Source organism: Pyxicephalus adspersus, chromosome 4 (assembly GCF_032062135.1).
Source record: "Pyxicephalus adspersus chromosome 4, UCB_Pads_2.0, whole genome shotgun sequence".
Classification (NCBI taxonomy): domain Eukaryota; kingdom Metazoa; phylum Chordata; class Amphibia; order Anura; family Pyxicephalidae; genus Pyxicephalus; species Pyxicephalus adspersus.
The window spans coordinates 75,232,120-75,248,012 of NC_092861.1; the positions used below are offsets into that span (position 1 = coordinate 75,232,120).

The window sequence follows — 15,893 nt, forward strand, 5'->3', positions numbered from 1 at the left end:
GCTGACATTTTTCCCATACAGATTATTCATATACAGCCCAAACCTCCCCGGATGTTAATTTTTTCTGTAGTGAACATTATTAAAAACAGGTCTTTTGTTTTTAAACTTACTTTGTATATTTATGTTTACAGTTTAGGAAAGGGTTAGGAAAAGCATTTTACAGTGAAAACTTTCATAAACATGTTGTTTTGGGACAGATAATACATGGAAACATTTTCCAATATAAATAGAGAATATTATTATTAATAAAAACGGTCTCCTTAAATAGATTTCAAACTGATGACTTTATTTTGTTCTGAGTGACTTTTGTGTCCTTCCAACCTGCAGTGGCCCTAAGAATTCTTCAATACTCATGAACTAATTAGAGCTCTTCACTTGATCTTTATTTATCTTGAAAGCATTCATGGGAATTTCTACATACTATACAGAGTCATATTAATCTTAGAAGAAAATGTATTGTACGTTTGTCCTTGTGGAGATCAGCTTCTTTCTTGGGGCAATGACTGTGCTCGCACTGCCTCCTCTTTGTTGATGTCGGTGTCTGCCAACATGGCAACAAGAATGACATTCTGTTCCTACCATTCCCTTTATAAACTCCGTAACAGGTGCAGAGTGCCGACCTTCCAACCCACACAAGACACCAGGGTATCATGGCACTGCATAATTATCTATGTACACTGTACAATTATAGACTTTTTTTTCCCATTACAGTGGGAGGGTGCTTCTAATATTCAAAACCAGAATAAACACATCATGAAGAAATGAAATATTAAAACTAAGATAAAGAGAAATTAAAAACACAGTAACCTATAACAGCTAGCAAATATCCTCTGTTGTTTCAATGCTATAAACTGACATGTGTGGCCGCTTATGCTTGCTGCACATTGATCCTTGGATAAATAAACCTGATCAACCTGAGATTTCATCATAATTAAGGGCCTTAATTTATAGTATACCTTAAAGGTTTGCTATGTATTGGAATTTTATCGAACACGTAAATACCAAATAAACCATATCATGTTGAATGTTCAAATGAAAAATGCAACATTTGACATGAAATGGCTGTATTTCATCTGCTTTGCCTGAAGCTTTAACACATATTAATAGGGCACGTTGCATTTACAGAAACCCCTGTCCATAGGTCAAATGCAACCTCTAAACCTTGTGTATTGCTTAATAAAAGTAAGTAGGATTTTGCTGACCTGCATTTGACTTGTCCCATACTGACATACCACACAGAAATAATGTCCATTAACATGAGCGCTAATACATAACTGATGAAGGTGTGTTATTTGGTTCTCCTGCAGTTCCCAAAATCCACTGAACACATGGGAGTGCACATGCAGCTACTTGGATGTCTCAGATTCAGTATATAACATCCAATTACGGGTCAACAATATTGATACTTCCATACACTGACTTTTTTTTGTCTCTCTAAATCTTTGAATACTTAATTGCAGTTTAGTCATTGGGGACCTACAAAAGAAATAACAGTGGGTTTGTTGCCATAATGATCATTTAGGTTTCATCTTTTTTTGTTTGGAAGCATAAATAAGAAATACAGTCATTGAATTGTACACCACCACTATCACCCCACCCCAAAACGTAGACTATAAACAACTAATAAAATTAAAAGTACGCAAGGCAAATTTTCTACCACAATGAGCTCTGTATTTAGTGTATCAAATTTAGGAATACAAAACTCAACTTTTTTTTTCAGCTGAGTTTTTGTTATGTTTAAAATATAAAGACAACCTTACAACTTTGAACAACCAAATATTTTGATTTGTGGTTACATTAGTATGCATCAGGAAATAGCAATTTGCTTGACAGCCTCTGCTTTCCTTTACGGCTTCATGAAGCTATAATGTAAAAGCATATTTTAAGTAAGGAATTTGTGAGTAATAACAGCTAATTGGATTAGAAATGTGGTGATTGTGTCAGTGAGTCCTATCTGTGTATTTGCTTTGCATCCATTGCACAACTGTGCACCATCAGATACACATTCCAGTGGTTACTATAGCCACTGACATTCCATCAGGTTAGCCCTTTGGGTCCTGGCTGTGGTTAAAAGGAAATAGGCTGAACTTCACATTCTTCATTAAATCTATGTTACTTTCTGTCATTTGCAAGTTTAGGACCCCTACATAAACATCCGTTATTGCTGTGTGAAAGACAGACATTTGGAGAACTTTGAAAAAACTAACTCTGCGCAAGAGCCAAAATCTGACAAGAATTGAATTACAGAACTTCTGCTCACAGACTTCAGTATGTGTCTGGGAAACGTTCCTACAAGCCTTCAGCAGCTCGGCTGAGAGGAAGGACAGATGTGAGTATCTACCCTAAAAATGCTGCCTGTGTATATGGAAAGAATGAATTGTGATGCCTCTATAATGCTTTATGTATAGATACCGGTATAGTATAATCCTAATTTATACCATTTAATGATTTATCACATTGTCTTGATGTATGTTTGTAAACTGATAATAGCTGCAGAACTGTCTGAAAACAACTATGCCTCTTAGACACAATTAAAGTTTGTATAATTCTATTTATTATTATCTTGTATTTATATTGCACCAACATATTATGCAGAGCTTTACAAAGTCATGTCACTAAAGTCTTTCAGCCGACAATCTAATGATATAATTGTATTTCTCTTATTATGTATATTTCACAGAACTGGTGGCTGGTAAATGAATATTTATGGAAATGGTTTCATAGACCACACTTGTCATATACTTTTACTACATTTGTTAATTGTTATCCATGTCACTTTTTAAACTACTTAGGACACATCTCACAAACCTTTTATCAGTTAGGCTATGTACACGTCAGAGAATCTGACATGTGTACAGTGGTCGCCCAACATCATCCATGAATCCATCATGTCGGACCGATTGGGAATGGCCACTGTAAGACATGGGAAGATAGTACATAGAACATAAAAAATCTGTTACTCTTTTTTTGTTGGAAAAGATCACAAAATATTGTTTCCAGCGATGACAATTGCATGTGTGTACTAAGCCTTACCCAGAGGGACTGTAATGGTCTCGGGGGTTTAAGATCTTTCGTTGCTAGGGACTACAGATTAGTAGACCTGCACAGATTTAGGTCACTGTTGCTTTCACTTGTTGACTTTTATTTCTAGTATTATATAACACCAAGTTGTTACACAGTGTTCTACAGATACATAGGTCAGTCCCCATTTCCACACTATAAAGTTCCAACCCTTCTCAAATGTAATTTGGTGAAAGCCAAGCAACCTAGTTTTTGGGTTGTGAAAAGAAACCAGAACATTCAAAGGAAGTTAGGGTTAGTTGGGAATCGGATTAGTTTTGGGCATTTTGTTGTAATAACTTTAGTTAACTGTATTATGGACATGTTTAGATTTAGTGGACAGGTAAAGTTAACAGGTAGGGATAGTGGTGAATTTAAACATTACTAACACCAAAAACTTACTGACCATAACTATAATCAATAATATAAAGATCGCAGATAGTAGAGTGTCTTCAACAATACTGGGAATGTGTAGTTTACAAGAGTCACAGACTGTCAAATCTGCAAGGCACTCAACATGACCTCCAGCCATAGCGAGGGTGGGAATGGCGTAGTTTTAGGACATTTGGTTTTACAGTTTAGAACTAGGCTGGTTTGAGTTAGGGGTTTTGATGGTTAGATAAGAACTAAAAATGTTTGGTGCAGGTTTACTTACAATATGACAACCTCCTTATGTCAGTCTTATGCTTACCTATACCCAATCTAACAAGACATTGTCAATGCAGCCTCTTGTCACCATATTACTAGCGGGACCTTCATTTGTGCCCTGCATTTTTATTCTTTTTAAAATGGAAAGTTAGTCCATTGTACAAGCTGGTATTTCAGAGCTCTTTATGACAGTAAATTAACTACAAAGCACAGGGCTGACAGCTAAAATTTCAGCGAGCAGCTGTGCCCCCCTAATATGTGGCTGGATTGGTGACAGTTGTATATAAGACTGGCAAGGGGACTGGGGTAACTACAGTACAAGTGTAAACTTACCAAAGGTACAGATTATTTTTAGGGATTGTGTAGAAAAAATATATTATAGGGTATTCATAACAGCTGGGCAACTCAACAGATAATAATAGTAGGGACAAAATATGTTTGTTTTTACAGCTTAACCAACTTCTCATGATCATAGTTCAACAGATTCTGCATGCACAAATTGATGTTTTTTGCCTTTCTTCTAGTATGTGGCAGTCTATTAAAATTGAATGGAATTCCTTAATGCAAAGCATGTTAACAAACTAAATACCAACATAGCAAACAAGTATAAATGGATTAACAAACAATACTTACAGCTTTTATTATTACCTATATCTATCCTTATATTAGGTTTTAGTGATCTGCTACAAAGCAGCACTCAGAGTAGGAGAGGGAGGACAAGTAATGGAGGCCAACCATTACTCCACTCAATGACTTTCACAGAGCTATCAGTCCAATGCTTCATATAGATGTCAGATTACTGGCACTAGAAATGATTTTCCTGAACAGGAAATAGGAGCAGTGATATGAGAAAGAACGGTCACTGTACACACAGCACCGTTCTTTGGCAAGGGGAGGCGTAAGAAGCACCCCACTGTGCTCTTCTTCATTGAATAGTATAGAGGTAATTCCTTATAGGACATTCATCAATCCACCACGGAGTGGACACATGTCAGATTTTTGGGCTTGTATCAGACAACATCCATGTGAGGTTTGTACTCAGCTTGACCTGGAAAAATTCCTCCAGGCTGGAAAAGCATACTGATTTCTTGTAAGGGGGGCTGCTGGTTTTTCATTGTCTGATAAGCAGGGTAAAGAATGTTTTCACTTACACCATGGAAGCAGATTTTTTATCATTTGTCATTGATGACACCATTACCAAGATTTTCATAGGTCTACAAGGGGGTTATGATATCTGTACTTTGCACTTCAGTTGTCCCCTTTGTTGTCAGTGTTATAATCACATTTCATATAAAATATATTTTCATTTTTGGGGATAATAATATTGTTTTATTTAGGATTCTCTTCCTGCTATGGTTTTGGTACTGTTCATATGATCTTGGCCTCATGCTCCTGTACAGAGGCAGATTTATTTCTTGAACTGGTAACAGTAGTAGGTAATAACATGCATGATACATTTCATTACTTCTCAGTTGGATTTTGCTGGGGTCATACTGTAAAAAATCTACTAATAGCTCAGCATTTGGCTCTGAAAGCAGAGAGATGATCTGTGTCAATTTCATTTACTTGTGATGTGTCACAGTCTATTTTATACCCAGGAGTTCCATTATGTACTACAGCGAGTGAGCAGGAAAATATGACAGGGAATGATGCCTTGGGCTCTGAAGTTCTGCACACCCTACCTGTGATAACAGCTGCACTACAGATGTGTCAAGCCTGCCACTGAATATTTGCCATGGCTTAAAGGGAAGCATATTCATCAGCTGAACCAGGAATACTTTCCCAGCAGTTTATTATATTTCTTGCTGCAGTGGGTCTCAGAATGAATGGAATGTTCCCACCATATTTATTATTCAGTGAGCACTTTATGACCGATGCCAACATTTTAACATATTATCAAGGGACAATTCCCATTGGAGCAGGTTTGGAGTGCAGCGGCTTGTTCAGTACTATGTGGAGGCACCATGCTGCATTATAGTTACCAATGATAAGAACAGAAAACACTACTGGCATAAAAAAATAGATTTGCAAGTACTTTACAATGTAGGCTTATAGTTGTGGAGCCTAAAAGCAAAACTTCATGCTTAGCCCTCCACCTCCTGGTGCTGCCTTCTTCTTCCACATCCACCAACTGTTTTGACCCTAAGGTGATCCCCTTACTATAATTTTTGTATATATAATTTTGTATGTCCTTAACCTTTCAATAAAGTATTTGGTCTGGTGGTGGTAAGCTTAAAACAAGACTGAAGACATCTTGTAGCAGAAAAGAACCCAGAGAGAAGCTATGTATTGATTTATTTTGGACAAAATACAGTATCCCTGCCCCCCAGCAGATCTGGTTTAATTCTGATTACTGCACTTTGCACATTCTCAAAGCTTTTTCTAACTTTAGCTAAATGAATATAGTATAGGGAGAGTTTAATGTCTATTCTTAATAAAGACAACATTCCACCTATAGATTTTAAGTCAACTTTTGGCAACAGACCTAAGTAAAAGCATGAATACCCTAACAGGCTTAGAATTATTATCTCAGACAGTGTTGCACGTCTTCATTATACTCTGTTGTGATGTTTCATATTTGCTGGATCTTGTTAGATGAATTTTGAGACAAGGATTATTTTGCCCTTCAAGCACAACCAAGTGGCACTGATACCTGTTTATTTCATAAACTTGACCCCTAGAACTCACCATATATGTTTAGGAAAAGTTTCCTACCAATGTTGTGCATTTCCCCCTTTTGAACCTGTAAAAAGAAAAGCATGCTGCTGAATTAGTAGAAGTGCTTTGAAGTTCTGTTACCTATGATAAAAGTTTGATCTTGTTTAATAAAAGAAAAAAGTCTCAACTACAGTACAGAATTCTGTTCTTAAAGGTTGTTCAAAGGGCAAATCTGGAGATGCTAGTCTTAGGGTCATTAGCACGGCTGTTTTGCCAAATTTAGTGCAAAGCATCTGGGACATATCCTATTTCATAGTACTAAGTGCAGATATACACAACCACAGCAGTTCTGATAAGGCACAAATTTTAATGTTTAATAAATTCTACTTATAAAGTGGCAGCATTTTACACAGCACAGGTACAAACATGGGAGTAAACAAGGGCCCTGTCCAGTGGAACCTTCTACCTGTGTGACTGCTTTGGATTTGTATTGATACTGTACTAGAAAAGTGGTGTTTCTCCTTTAAGCATCGTTTGCAAAGAAGGCTATGACTGGGTCATGTGAATTTTTAACGGAATCTTAAGTCTTTTATGTTGAAAGTGATTGATATTATGCAAAAAGATTCTTATATTTGTTACAAAAGAGAAAAGTGGAATGAATACTTCAATGTATGTGTGCTGCCAACAGCCATTGCTGAGCTAGAGAGGATATAAAAGTAGGAAATGGCAGCATGATGGTCAGAGAGTCAGCGAAACACTACCTATCATCTTTTAGGAAACATTTGCTCATCTATGGCGTTATTTTGCTGTGTAACCTTTTATTCAGTTGATTGGTTTTCAGTTTAGTGCATATTTGTCATACTGATAAAAGAAAATTTTATATTAAAAAATAATATATAATATAAAAAAATAGATAACATATTAAAAAAATATATAATATATATAATATTAAAAAATAATATTTATGGATGTAGTTGAACAGTTTTTTTAGAACCCTTGCCTTCTACTGAGCTTTAACTCCTTTTCCCTTACCATTTTATGTTTTTGCAGATTTTTTTGGTTTTATGGCTTTGTACCAAATTATGAAGCAAGTGTCTGATAAAAGGGACAGATTGCAAAATAACATTTGTAGTTATCACTATTTAGTTTTTTTTAAGCCCCCCATTTGTAGTTAAACTTTTGGTTAGCCTAAATATTTTTTGTTATTTTGTTTCCCTTTTGCACTTTTGGCATTGTCACCTTCAGTGTGACTATGCATGTTAAAACAGGCTTTCTCCTGTGTGTCAATTGCCATTTACCTGGTTCTAAAAATTCTGCTTACCTGGTTGATGTTCTGATTCTCTGCCTTTATTAATTTCTGAATTTCTGGCCCAATATGTCACAGACATTACTGACACCAAAAGATCAACTTTACATCCAGACAATTAGCATTCTTTACAAAGACTTTAGCAATGGCAGCTTATAACATCTCTCAATGATAGGTCCACTTGCATGTGTTTTTTAATGTGTATAGTTTAAAAAGGCTGAATTTAGGGTAAGAAATATAATGAACAACTGCAGAATAGAGTAAAATTACAGTTAAGCTGCGTACACACGTCAGATTTTTCTCGTCCGATAATCGGCATCGGCCAGATATCGGGCGAAAATCTGGCGTGTGTACAGTCGGCGTCGTCCGAACGACCGTCCTGGCGGATCCACTGACTATGAACGACGACCGATCCTAATGCAAGGGAAGGGGGAGAGCGCGCAGCAGGGTGCCGCTCCGTCGCTCTCCCCCTCCCCTCTCCATAGAGCATGAGCGGTGCTGTATGTACAGCACTGTTCATGTATCGTGAAAGATCCTTTCCAACGACAAAAATTGCACGTGTGTACGCAGCTTTACACTTTAGGACACAAAAGAGTAGTTCTCTATACCAAGCATTACTGCAAACAAATGTTTTTTTTTATCACACTGGTATACACTGCAGCAATCACACAAACAATTGTATGTATTTGTTTGCAACTAGTTTTGCAAATAGTTTTGCATTTGAGTTTCTTTTTTTGTTATTATTATTATTATAGGTATAATAAAAGATTTATGTATGATTATAACAATTTGAATTGTAAACTGTTAATATGGGCCACAATAAAATCAGTATTCCTGTGTTTTTGCAAGTCTTGTACTGTGATAGACATGTGCAAATGTGTACACAGCTGAGACTTGCTTTCCTGAGGTTAGCGAATATAAAAAAAACTCAGCCAAATGGAAAAGTAGGAGATTGTTTTTATACTGAGTTTTCACAGCTGTTATACAGAGATTGTTCTCTTACTCGTAAATCTTTCATGCATATTAAATTATTTCAAAGACATTAGCTTTGATTTATTAATTTTCTCCAAGGCTGGAGAGATTACACTTTCATCAGTGAAGCTGGGTAATCCAGCAAACCTGGAATTGATTTCCTAAAAGTCATTAGCTATTTGTTAGCAAATGTTTTCAATCCTAGACTGGATCCATTTCAGGTTTGCTGGATCACCCGGCTTCACTGATAAAAAGTGTATCCTCCCCACTCTTGGAGAACTTTAATAAATCGGGGCAATTGTATACTGAGCAATCACCATCCCCTGGTGAACAAATTATTATTTCACATTGGAATGACAGAAAATCAGGCTTACCTTCGCTAGCAACGCTTTCAGTTTCTTTTCCTTTTTTTATTTTCCCAATTACTTGGATGGATTTGGTGTCAGTGTAATATGCAGTATGTTTGGTTTATATGTGATAATATATTTATGACAAATCAAACCATTTTTTTTTACTCTTGGATAGAACGGGGAGCAGTAAAACCCATGGGAGATTTTACCATATTTACTGTCACAGTGATGACGGTTTCACTATACAAGAGGTGAGGGAGAACCTGTACCAGGTACATACAACACATGCAGTAATACATACTGTACCTCAAGGATTCTAGTTTTTAACTACAAGAAAAAGATGTTTGTGTCTATGTTAATTTTAAAAAATTCCCAAACTTCCTGCCTTGGAAAGTAAAGGTAAATCTATCTTACCAGATTCTATTCTTTTCCCACTTTATCTACAAGTAAAGTTTTTGATGGAAATACACTTTTGACCCACTAGTGTTAAACCCTGCCCCTTTTTAAACCTTGCAGTGTCACTTTGTGTTAGTCATTGTCCCATGGCACTTTTCCATCAATGATGCATTATCCTTCCCTGCTTTGGAAACAAGATACTCAGATTTAGAAAGGGGAGACCTCTGTCAGCTGTACGGACTGTCAGTACAACACAGCCAATCTTGGAGACTGGAAAGCAGAAGGGAACAGGAGAACCCAGTACAGGTCTGAACTTTTTATTCTCCTAAAATGTATGTGAATTACTTTCATTATTCTTTTAATATATACTATTTTATATTTATTAAAGTATTATATTATTTACAGAAAGCCAGTTCATTGTGAGTGTTGGCATTCATACTTAGGTACTGGAGCCTTTATTCCTTTGTTATGTGTTTGCATTCATCAAATACTACTAGAAATGGAACCTTTCAAATACAGTGCTGTCTTTATATAGAAACACTTCTGTCTTTCACGTAATAGGATTGATTGCCAAATGTTCTTATCAGTGAACAGAGCGACTTGTTCTTTTATTCAAGAGAACAGAATGTATAATGGCACCAAAATAAGCTTTATTTAATATGCTGTGTTGGTGTTTGTAGTTAGAATATTGTATTTAGTAATTTTTTAAGTATGTGTGCACATGCATCTTTTTCATAACATCTAGTGTTTTAAAGTTTGGTCCTCCAAGGCTGAATTTATGCTTTCTGGAGACCAACTGTCTTGTTATGCTCATGGCCTACACTGGCAGTACATTAGTTAGCCTTTGCATCATACTAATTAAATCACACAAGGCCAAAAGAGGCAGTTTAACCAATTTACATAATTACACCTAAAATTCTCTAAAAGCGTAGCTAAAATATAAACCAGCTAGAGGTTCAGTTCCCTGTGTGCAAAATGGAAAAAAATAGAATCTTAGATTGTAAGTGCTTCTACGCAGGGTCCTCTCCCCCTGTTGTGTCACTGTCTGTATCTGTCTGTCATTTACAACCCTTATTTAATGTACAGAGCTGCCTAATATGTTGGTGCTATATAAATACTGTATAATAGTAATAAAATGCACAAAATGTGCAGAAACAGAAACTGTAAGGATCGCAAAAAATTGCACTTGCAGGCAGAGCAGCAGTTCCTACTTAGTTCTTACTTATTACATAGAAACATCAGTTGCTGTCACCCAAAGGATGTGTAGGTGTTTGGCTTTTATATTTTAACAAAGTATGATTCCTCCTATTCACCTGAAGCCCCAATACTTACAAATATATGAAATATATATATATATATATATATATATATATATGCTGATTGGAGAACCCTGGCTCTGCAGGGGGTGTGTTGGACCTCTGAAGAGAGACCATTGCTTTCACGCAAAGGTGGTTCTTTGCAATATGCTATCAGGAAGCAGTTTTCAACTCTATATGTTGTAACTCTATATATACTCAACCTTTCAATGGAAAACCAACTAAAGACTAAAAGTTCAATTAGGCTTACATTAAAAATTGTCATGGGAAGCAGTCATTGGCTTTTATTTTTAGGTTTTTATTATAACCTTTTTATTTATTAGGTTATTATATATATAATTTATCTCTATGAAGGCGTATACCCACCTGTAAAAGCTCAGCACAAAAGTTGGAAAGTAACTTTTAAGTAAATACTACCTAAAAAAGCCAAAAGCTAAGCATTGAAGAGGGAACCATTATGTACATATATTACCTAAGGGAGGAAGGGAGATGTGACATTTTAATATAACGGTTGCACTTTTACTTACACTTATTTTTACTTACACTGTTACTACTCAAATAAGACCAATAAAAGAAAAGATGGGGTTGAAAGGTAACAGCGTTTGGGATGATTTAGTATGAACACACCAGAACCATCCCATGATTACTGATAAAACTTTTTAAATTGTCTTGTTTTTACAAATGAATGTACCTTAATGTTCTCGGAGAGAGCATAAAAAATATTGCCTCTAAACACTTAATCTAGATGTCAGACAGTATGAACTGTCTGCCCTAGATATGCCTATGAAGTCAGTCAGTATAATTATCAGTTCACTGAATCAGCCAGACTTGTAATCAGTATATGTCAGCATCATTTAGTGTAATAACTAGAGAAATTAAGAAAATTAATGAATATTTCTATGAAAATGGAAGCAGATTAACCAAGAAAAGTCCTAAACTGATTATGAAGGATAATTTTATCTCGTAGAAAATAAATGTAAAAGCTACACCTTTAAAAATTTGTTGAAGTTTAGCATCATGATCATACAATTGATCTCTATATATAATTAATGAACACATAGGGTTTTGTCCTTAAACACAGTAAGAGTCCTGCTTTTGAGCAGATTTAGCACATGATTGTTTTAAACTGTGCCAGGTAGAGAAAAAAACAGTGATACAGTGCCAATCTGCAATGTAATGAAGTTTGCTGGAAATTGAACTGAATAAAAATATTTAGTCACTGGAAGGAAAAGACCCTTCTCAAGATGTTTGGGTTTATATGCTGGAGCTTTAAAGAAAAGTTGCTGAAAGTTTTTAAGGGCCATATCCTCCTGTGTCACTGTCTGTATTTGTCTGTAATTTGCAACCCCTATTTTATATGTTGGCACTATATAAGTCCTGTTTAAAATTGTTATTATCATTGTTATTAATATTAATATTAATAATAATAATAATCATAATGTCAGACTTGTGATAAGCCACATTTTGGTCCCATTCTTACCAAATCAAATGGATGGGAACCAGTTTTTGCATGATGCCACATGCCAAGATCATGGCACAGTTCCCAAAAGTGGCAGGTCTTTTTTTTTTGCAATGCAGTTGCTGTTTGAAGATTTGTACCATGGCCAAAGCCGCGTGCAAAGGTTGGTGCAGTTTGCTTGCTGCTGTGCGCACGGTAGCTGCCAACTGTGGGGTTTTCCACTGCGAGTGTGAAAGGGCCCTGCATTTAAACCATTACAAAGCTTTTGCTAAGAAGGCAGCTTTAGTAAAAGAAGCTGGAGGTAGAACTAACTATCTCCCTGGTTCACGGTGGTTTTAGCTTCAAACTGTAGGGACAATGTAACTCCTGTGCACGTGCAGGGTTTATGTTGTACAATGACCGAAGAAGATCACCATCTTTACTAAGATGCAGCGATTACAAGTCCCTAATACGCAGGATGTGCAGCTCATTATTGGTTGCCAGGGATTCTAAATAAACTCCTGCGTGGGAGTTACATTATCCCGGTTCAGATAATCATGACAGGCAAAGATTGCAATGTGTAAAAAAAGGGGAAAGATGGCTGCACCCTCAACAGAACATGGACAGGTGAGAATTCACAGTATTTAGTTCTGATTTGATGGGGTGTGTATACTTATCATTTTCTGCTCTTCTTCTCCATCCCTGCATGGTGACCATAGCATATACAGCATCTACCTATACCACCCTAATTCCAAAAAATTCAATGTGCATCTTGCAAGTGTTACACAGTCTCTGGCTTGGATCTTTAGATAATCTCTTTGTTCCAGGACAGCATTTTTGTTGGTAATAAGTATGCTATGGTCAGTGGGATAGGAGAGGTAAAAAAGAAAATAGTGCACCAAATCATATAAGTGCTCCAAATCAGTTTATTTTACTGCTTTATACTAAATATTTTCTTTTTTTCAGCTGCCATTCTGCAATGGATAAAGAGGCCTTTGACTGCCAGAGTTGTAAGGAAACTCTCTATGGAAAGAAATACACCCTTAAGGATGATAATCCCTACTGCATCAAGTGCTATGAAACTCTTTTTGCAAACATATGTGAAGGATGTAAAAAACCCATTGAATGTGACTCCAAGGTAATACTTAAATATATGTATGTATCTCATTTTGAATAACCTGTTTGAGTTATATAAGAGACATAGGTAAGAACAAGGAATTATGTTGCAGAACAGATTTAGTTCATAATATAGAAAAGTCTAGTGTATAGAGGTCAATGTCATTTAGCAAGTCACTGGTGATCCACAGTGTTGGATTACCAACAACCATCCAATGACGACTGCTATTTTTATGCTATTGTATTACAGTGCAGTATGGTGCTTCACATTTGTCCTCCCACCTCTCCTCTTTATAGAGCAGAACAGGCTGCTTGGCAGAGAGATGTACAGCCTGTCTGTACAGCCATCATTCCTAATCTGTACTAAGCATAAAACACTGCAAAATATATTTTACGCCTAAATCTGACATTGCTGTGTGTTTGTACCCCACAGAGAATAATTAAGCATTTTTTGCCCAGATTAAATTTACTATTACATTGAGTCAAACTGAACACTTCCAGAACTATCAAAGACAAGTTATCTTCTAATTAATTAATTGCTACAAATGCAAACACCTTAGAGGTGGCAGATTCTTTCTAATTGGAATCCATCTTTTACCCTACATACCTTTGTTTTCATGAAAAGTTTTAAAATATATTAGAGAATACCCATATTTGCAAGTTTGAAAAGAACATTATACTTTCTGTAGCTGAACAGTAATTGTGCTTTAATGTTTTAGTTCAGGTTTGGCAGTTTGGTTGTATCTCTGCTGTTAAACAGATCAGCCAAACATTAAAACCACTTAAAGGCAACAAGAATAATATTGATCTTCTCATTATATTGGCACATGTCAAGATGTTGGATTAGGCAGCAAGGTAACAGTACGTTCTTGAAGGTGATATGTTGGAAGCAGAAAAAATGTGCATGTGGATAAGTCCCTGCAAATTTAACTAGAGCCAAATTGTAGTGGTTAGAAGAGTGAGAGCATCTCCAAAATGTCAGGTCTTGTGGCATGTTCTTTGAATGCAGTGATTAGTATTCACCAAACTGGTCCAAGGAAAAACAAATGGTGGGTGCCCAACGCTCATTGATGCATGGGGGAGTGAGCAGGCTAGCCCGTCTGGTCTAATCACACAAAAAAGGCTTTTTGGCCACAGAACAGTCAATACCCATGCTGCCCATCACTGAAAGTTTCTACAAGGGCCAAATGAGCATCAGTCCATGAAGCAATAATGGAAGGTGGTCTATTTTGAAGTCTGAAGCACATTTCCTTTTAGATTCCATGGATGGACAGGTTTGCTTGATTTGTTGGTTAGGAAATGATTGCAGAATGTGCCATGGGATAAAAGCAGGACACCATCAGGGGTCATGAGGAGTTTATACCTCCATGGGTCAGAGTGGTTATAATAGGCAGGTGGTTTAATGTTTTTAGTTGATCAGTGTATGTACTCTGATAGAGTAAAGAACCTCTGATAGATTTGTATTGCTAATAGAGAAAGTAGCTAGCGCATCTTCAGTCACTTGAAGAGTAGATTTACTAGTGTTTCCTCATAGAAATCTATTGTTTCAGGGTCTTAGAAGACCTCTTTATCAAAGTCCAAAACATAGAATTTCTAGAATTGAACACTAGCAAATAGTTTCATAAACTATGGACATGTGCATGTGCTGACAACTTCTATTAGTTTTACACTGTGTTACAGTAAGCTGAGCTTCCAACATTATCTGGCAATCTGGGAGTTCTTGTGCAGTGCAGAGTTGTTAGAAACTCAGATTTATATTGCTGTCTGCGTTCCCATTTATTGGATTTCCCTTTACCTGTTGTTGTATAGAAGTTTTTCAAACATTGCTAGTCATAAAGAAATTAGTTTCTAACCCTTCTACACTCTATTAAAAGAGCTTTTATTAGGGGTTCTCAGTGCACTCCCCCAGCCCCATCCTTATTAACATTGATATTGATATTTATTACATACGTTAGAACAAGTGACATCTTTACTTTGCTTCTGTGCTTCTGCAATGCACCCAGATCAGGTAAGTATTGTGCCATAAAACTGCTGCAGGGCAACAGGAAAATATGTGCCATAGTTGACTAGTTTGCTATGCATATTTGCCGATTATGGCAAAAGCTCACCACCAAGTTTAGTTCTTTTTTAAATCAGAGTAAGCAATTTCAGTACAGAAACAGGGTCCTGTACAACTGTACAAGATGGGAGGCAAGGCAGGGCTTCAGCTTCAAAACAGAAAGCTGGCATTACTGGATCTTCCATATAATGTTTCTGGTAACAACATACTGTAGTTACATTTTATTTCTACATCAATCCCTATTTGTATTTATTTTTAAGGATCTTTCCTACAAAGACAGTCATTGGCATGAAGCCTGTTTTAAGTGTGCCAAATGCACTAGCCCACTGGTAGAGAAGCCATTTGCTGCCAAGGATGAGCTCCTACTGTGCATTGATTGCTACTCGAATGACTATTCCTCTAAGTGCTTCCACTGCAATGCCACCATAATGCCTGGTAAGCCCTCTTCACCACAAAATTTTCATTAGTGGGTCTCTTTATGAATGTATGATGCAATACAATATTTAATTCTGGAAACAGGGTCAATGTGCAGTATAACTACCCCTGTCAATTTACATTCTCATGCTTACCTAAC

The 15,893-nt window shown here is 36.5% G+C and overlaps 1 protein-coding gene across 2 annotated transcripts in view; it reads left to right on the plus strand.

The window, feature by feature from the left end:
• The first annotated feature begins 2,029 nt into the window (after positions 1-2,029).
• FHL5 (four and a half LIM domains 5) overlaps positions 2,030-15,893 on the plus strand; it is a 19,574-nt gene continuing 5,710 nt past the window's right edge. The window contains exons 1-3 of one of the 2 annotated variants that reach the window (XM_072408666.1): positions 2,030-2,329; positions 13,111-13,282; positions 15,580-15,754. In XM_072408666.1, the coding sequence (XP_072264767.1) occupies positions 13,124-13,282; positions 15,580-15,754 (334 nt within the window). In that variant the 5' untranslated portion in view covers positions 2,030-2,329; positions 13,111-13,123. Of the gene's footprint in view, positions 2,330-9,542; positions 9,697-13,110; positions 13,283-15,579; positions 15,755-15,893 lie in introns of those variants that run through there. The other variant, XM_072408667.1, reaches the window with a different exon arrangement.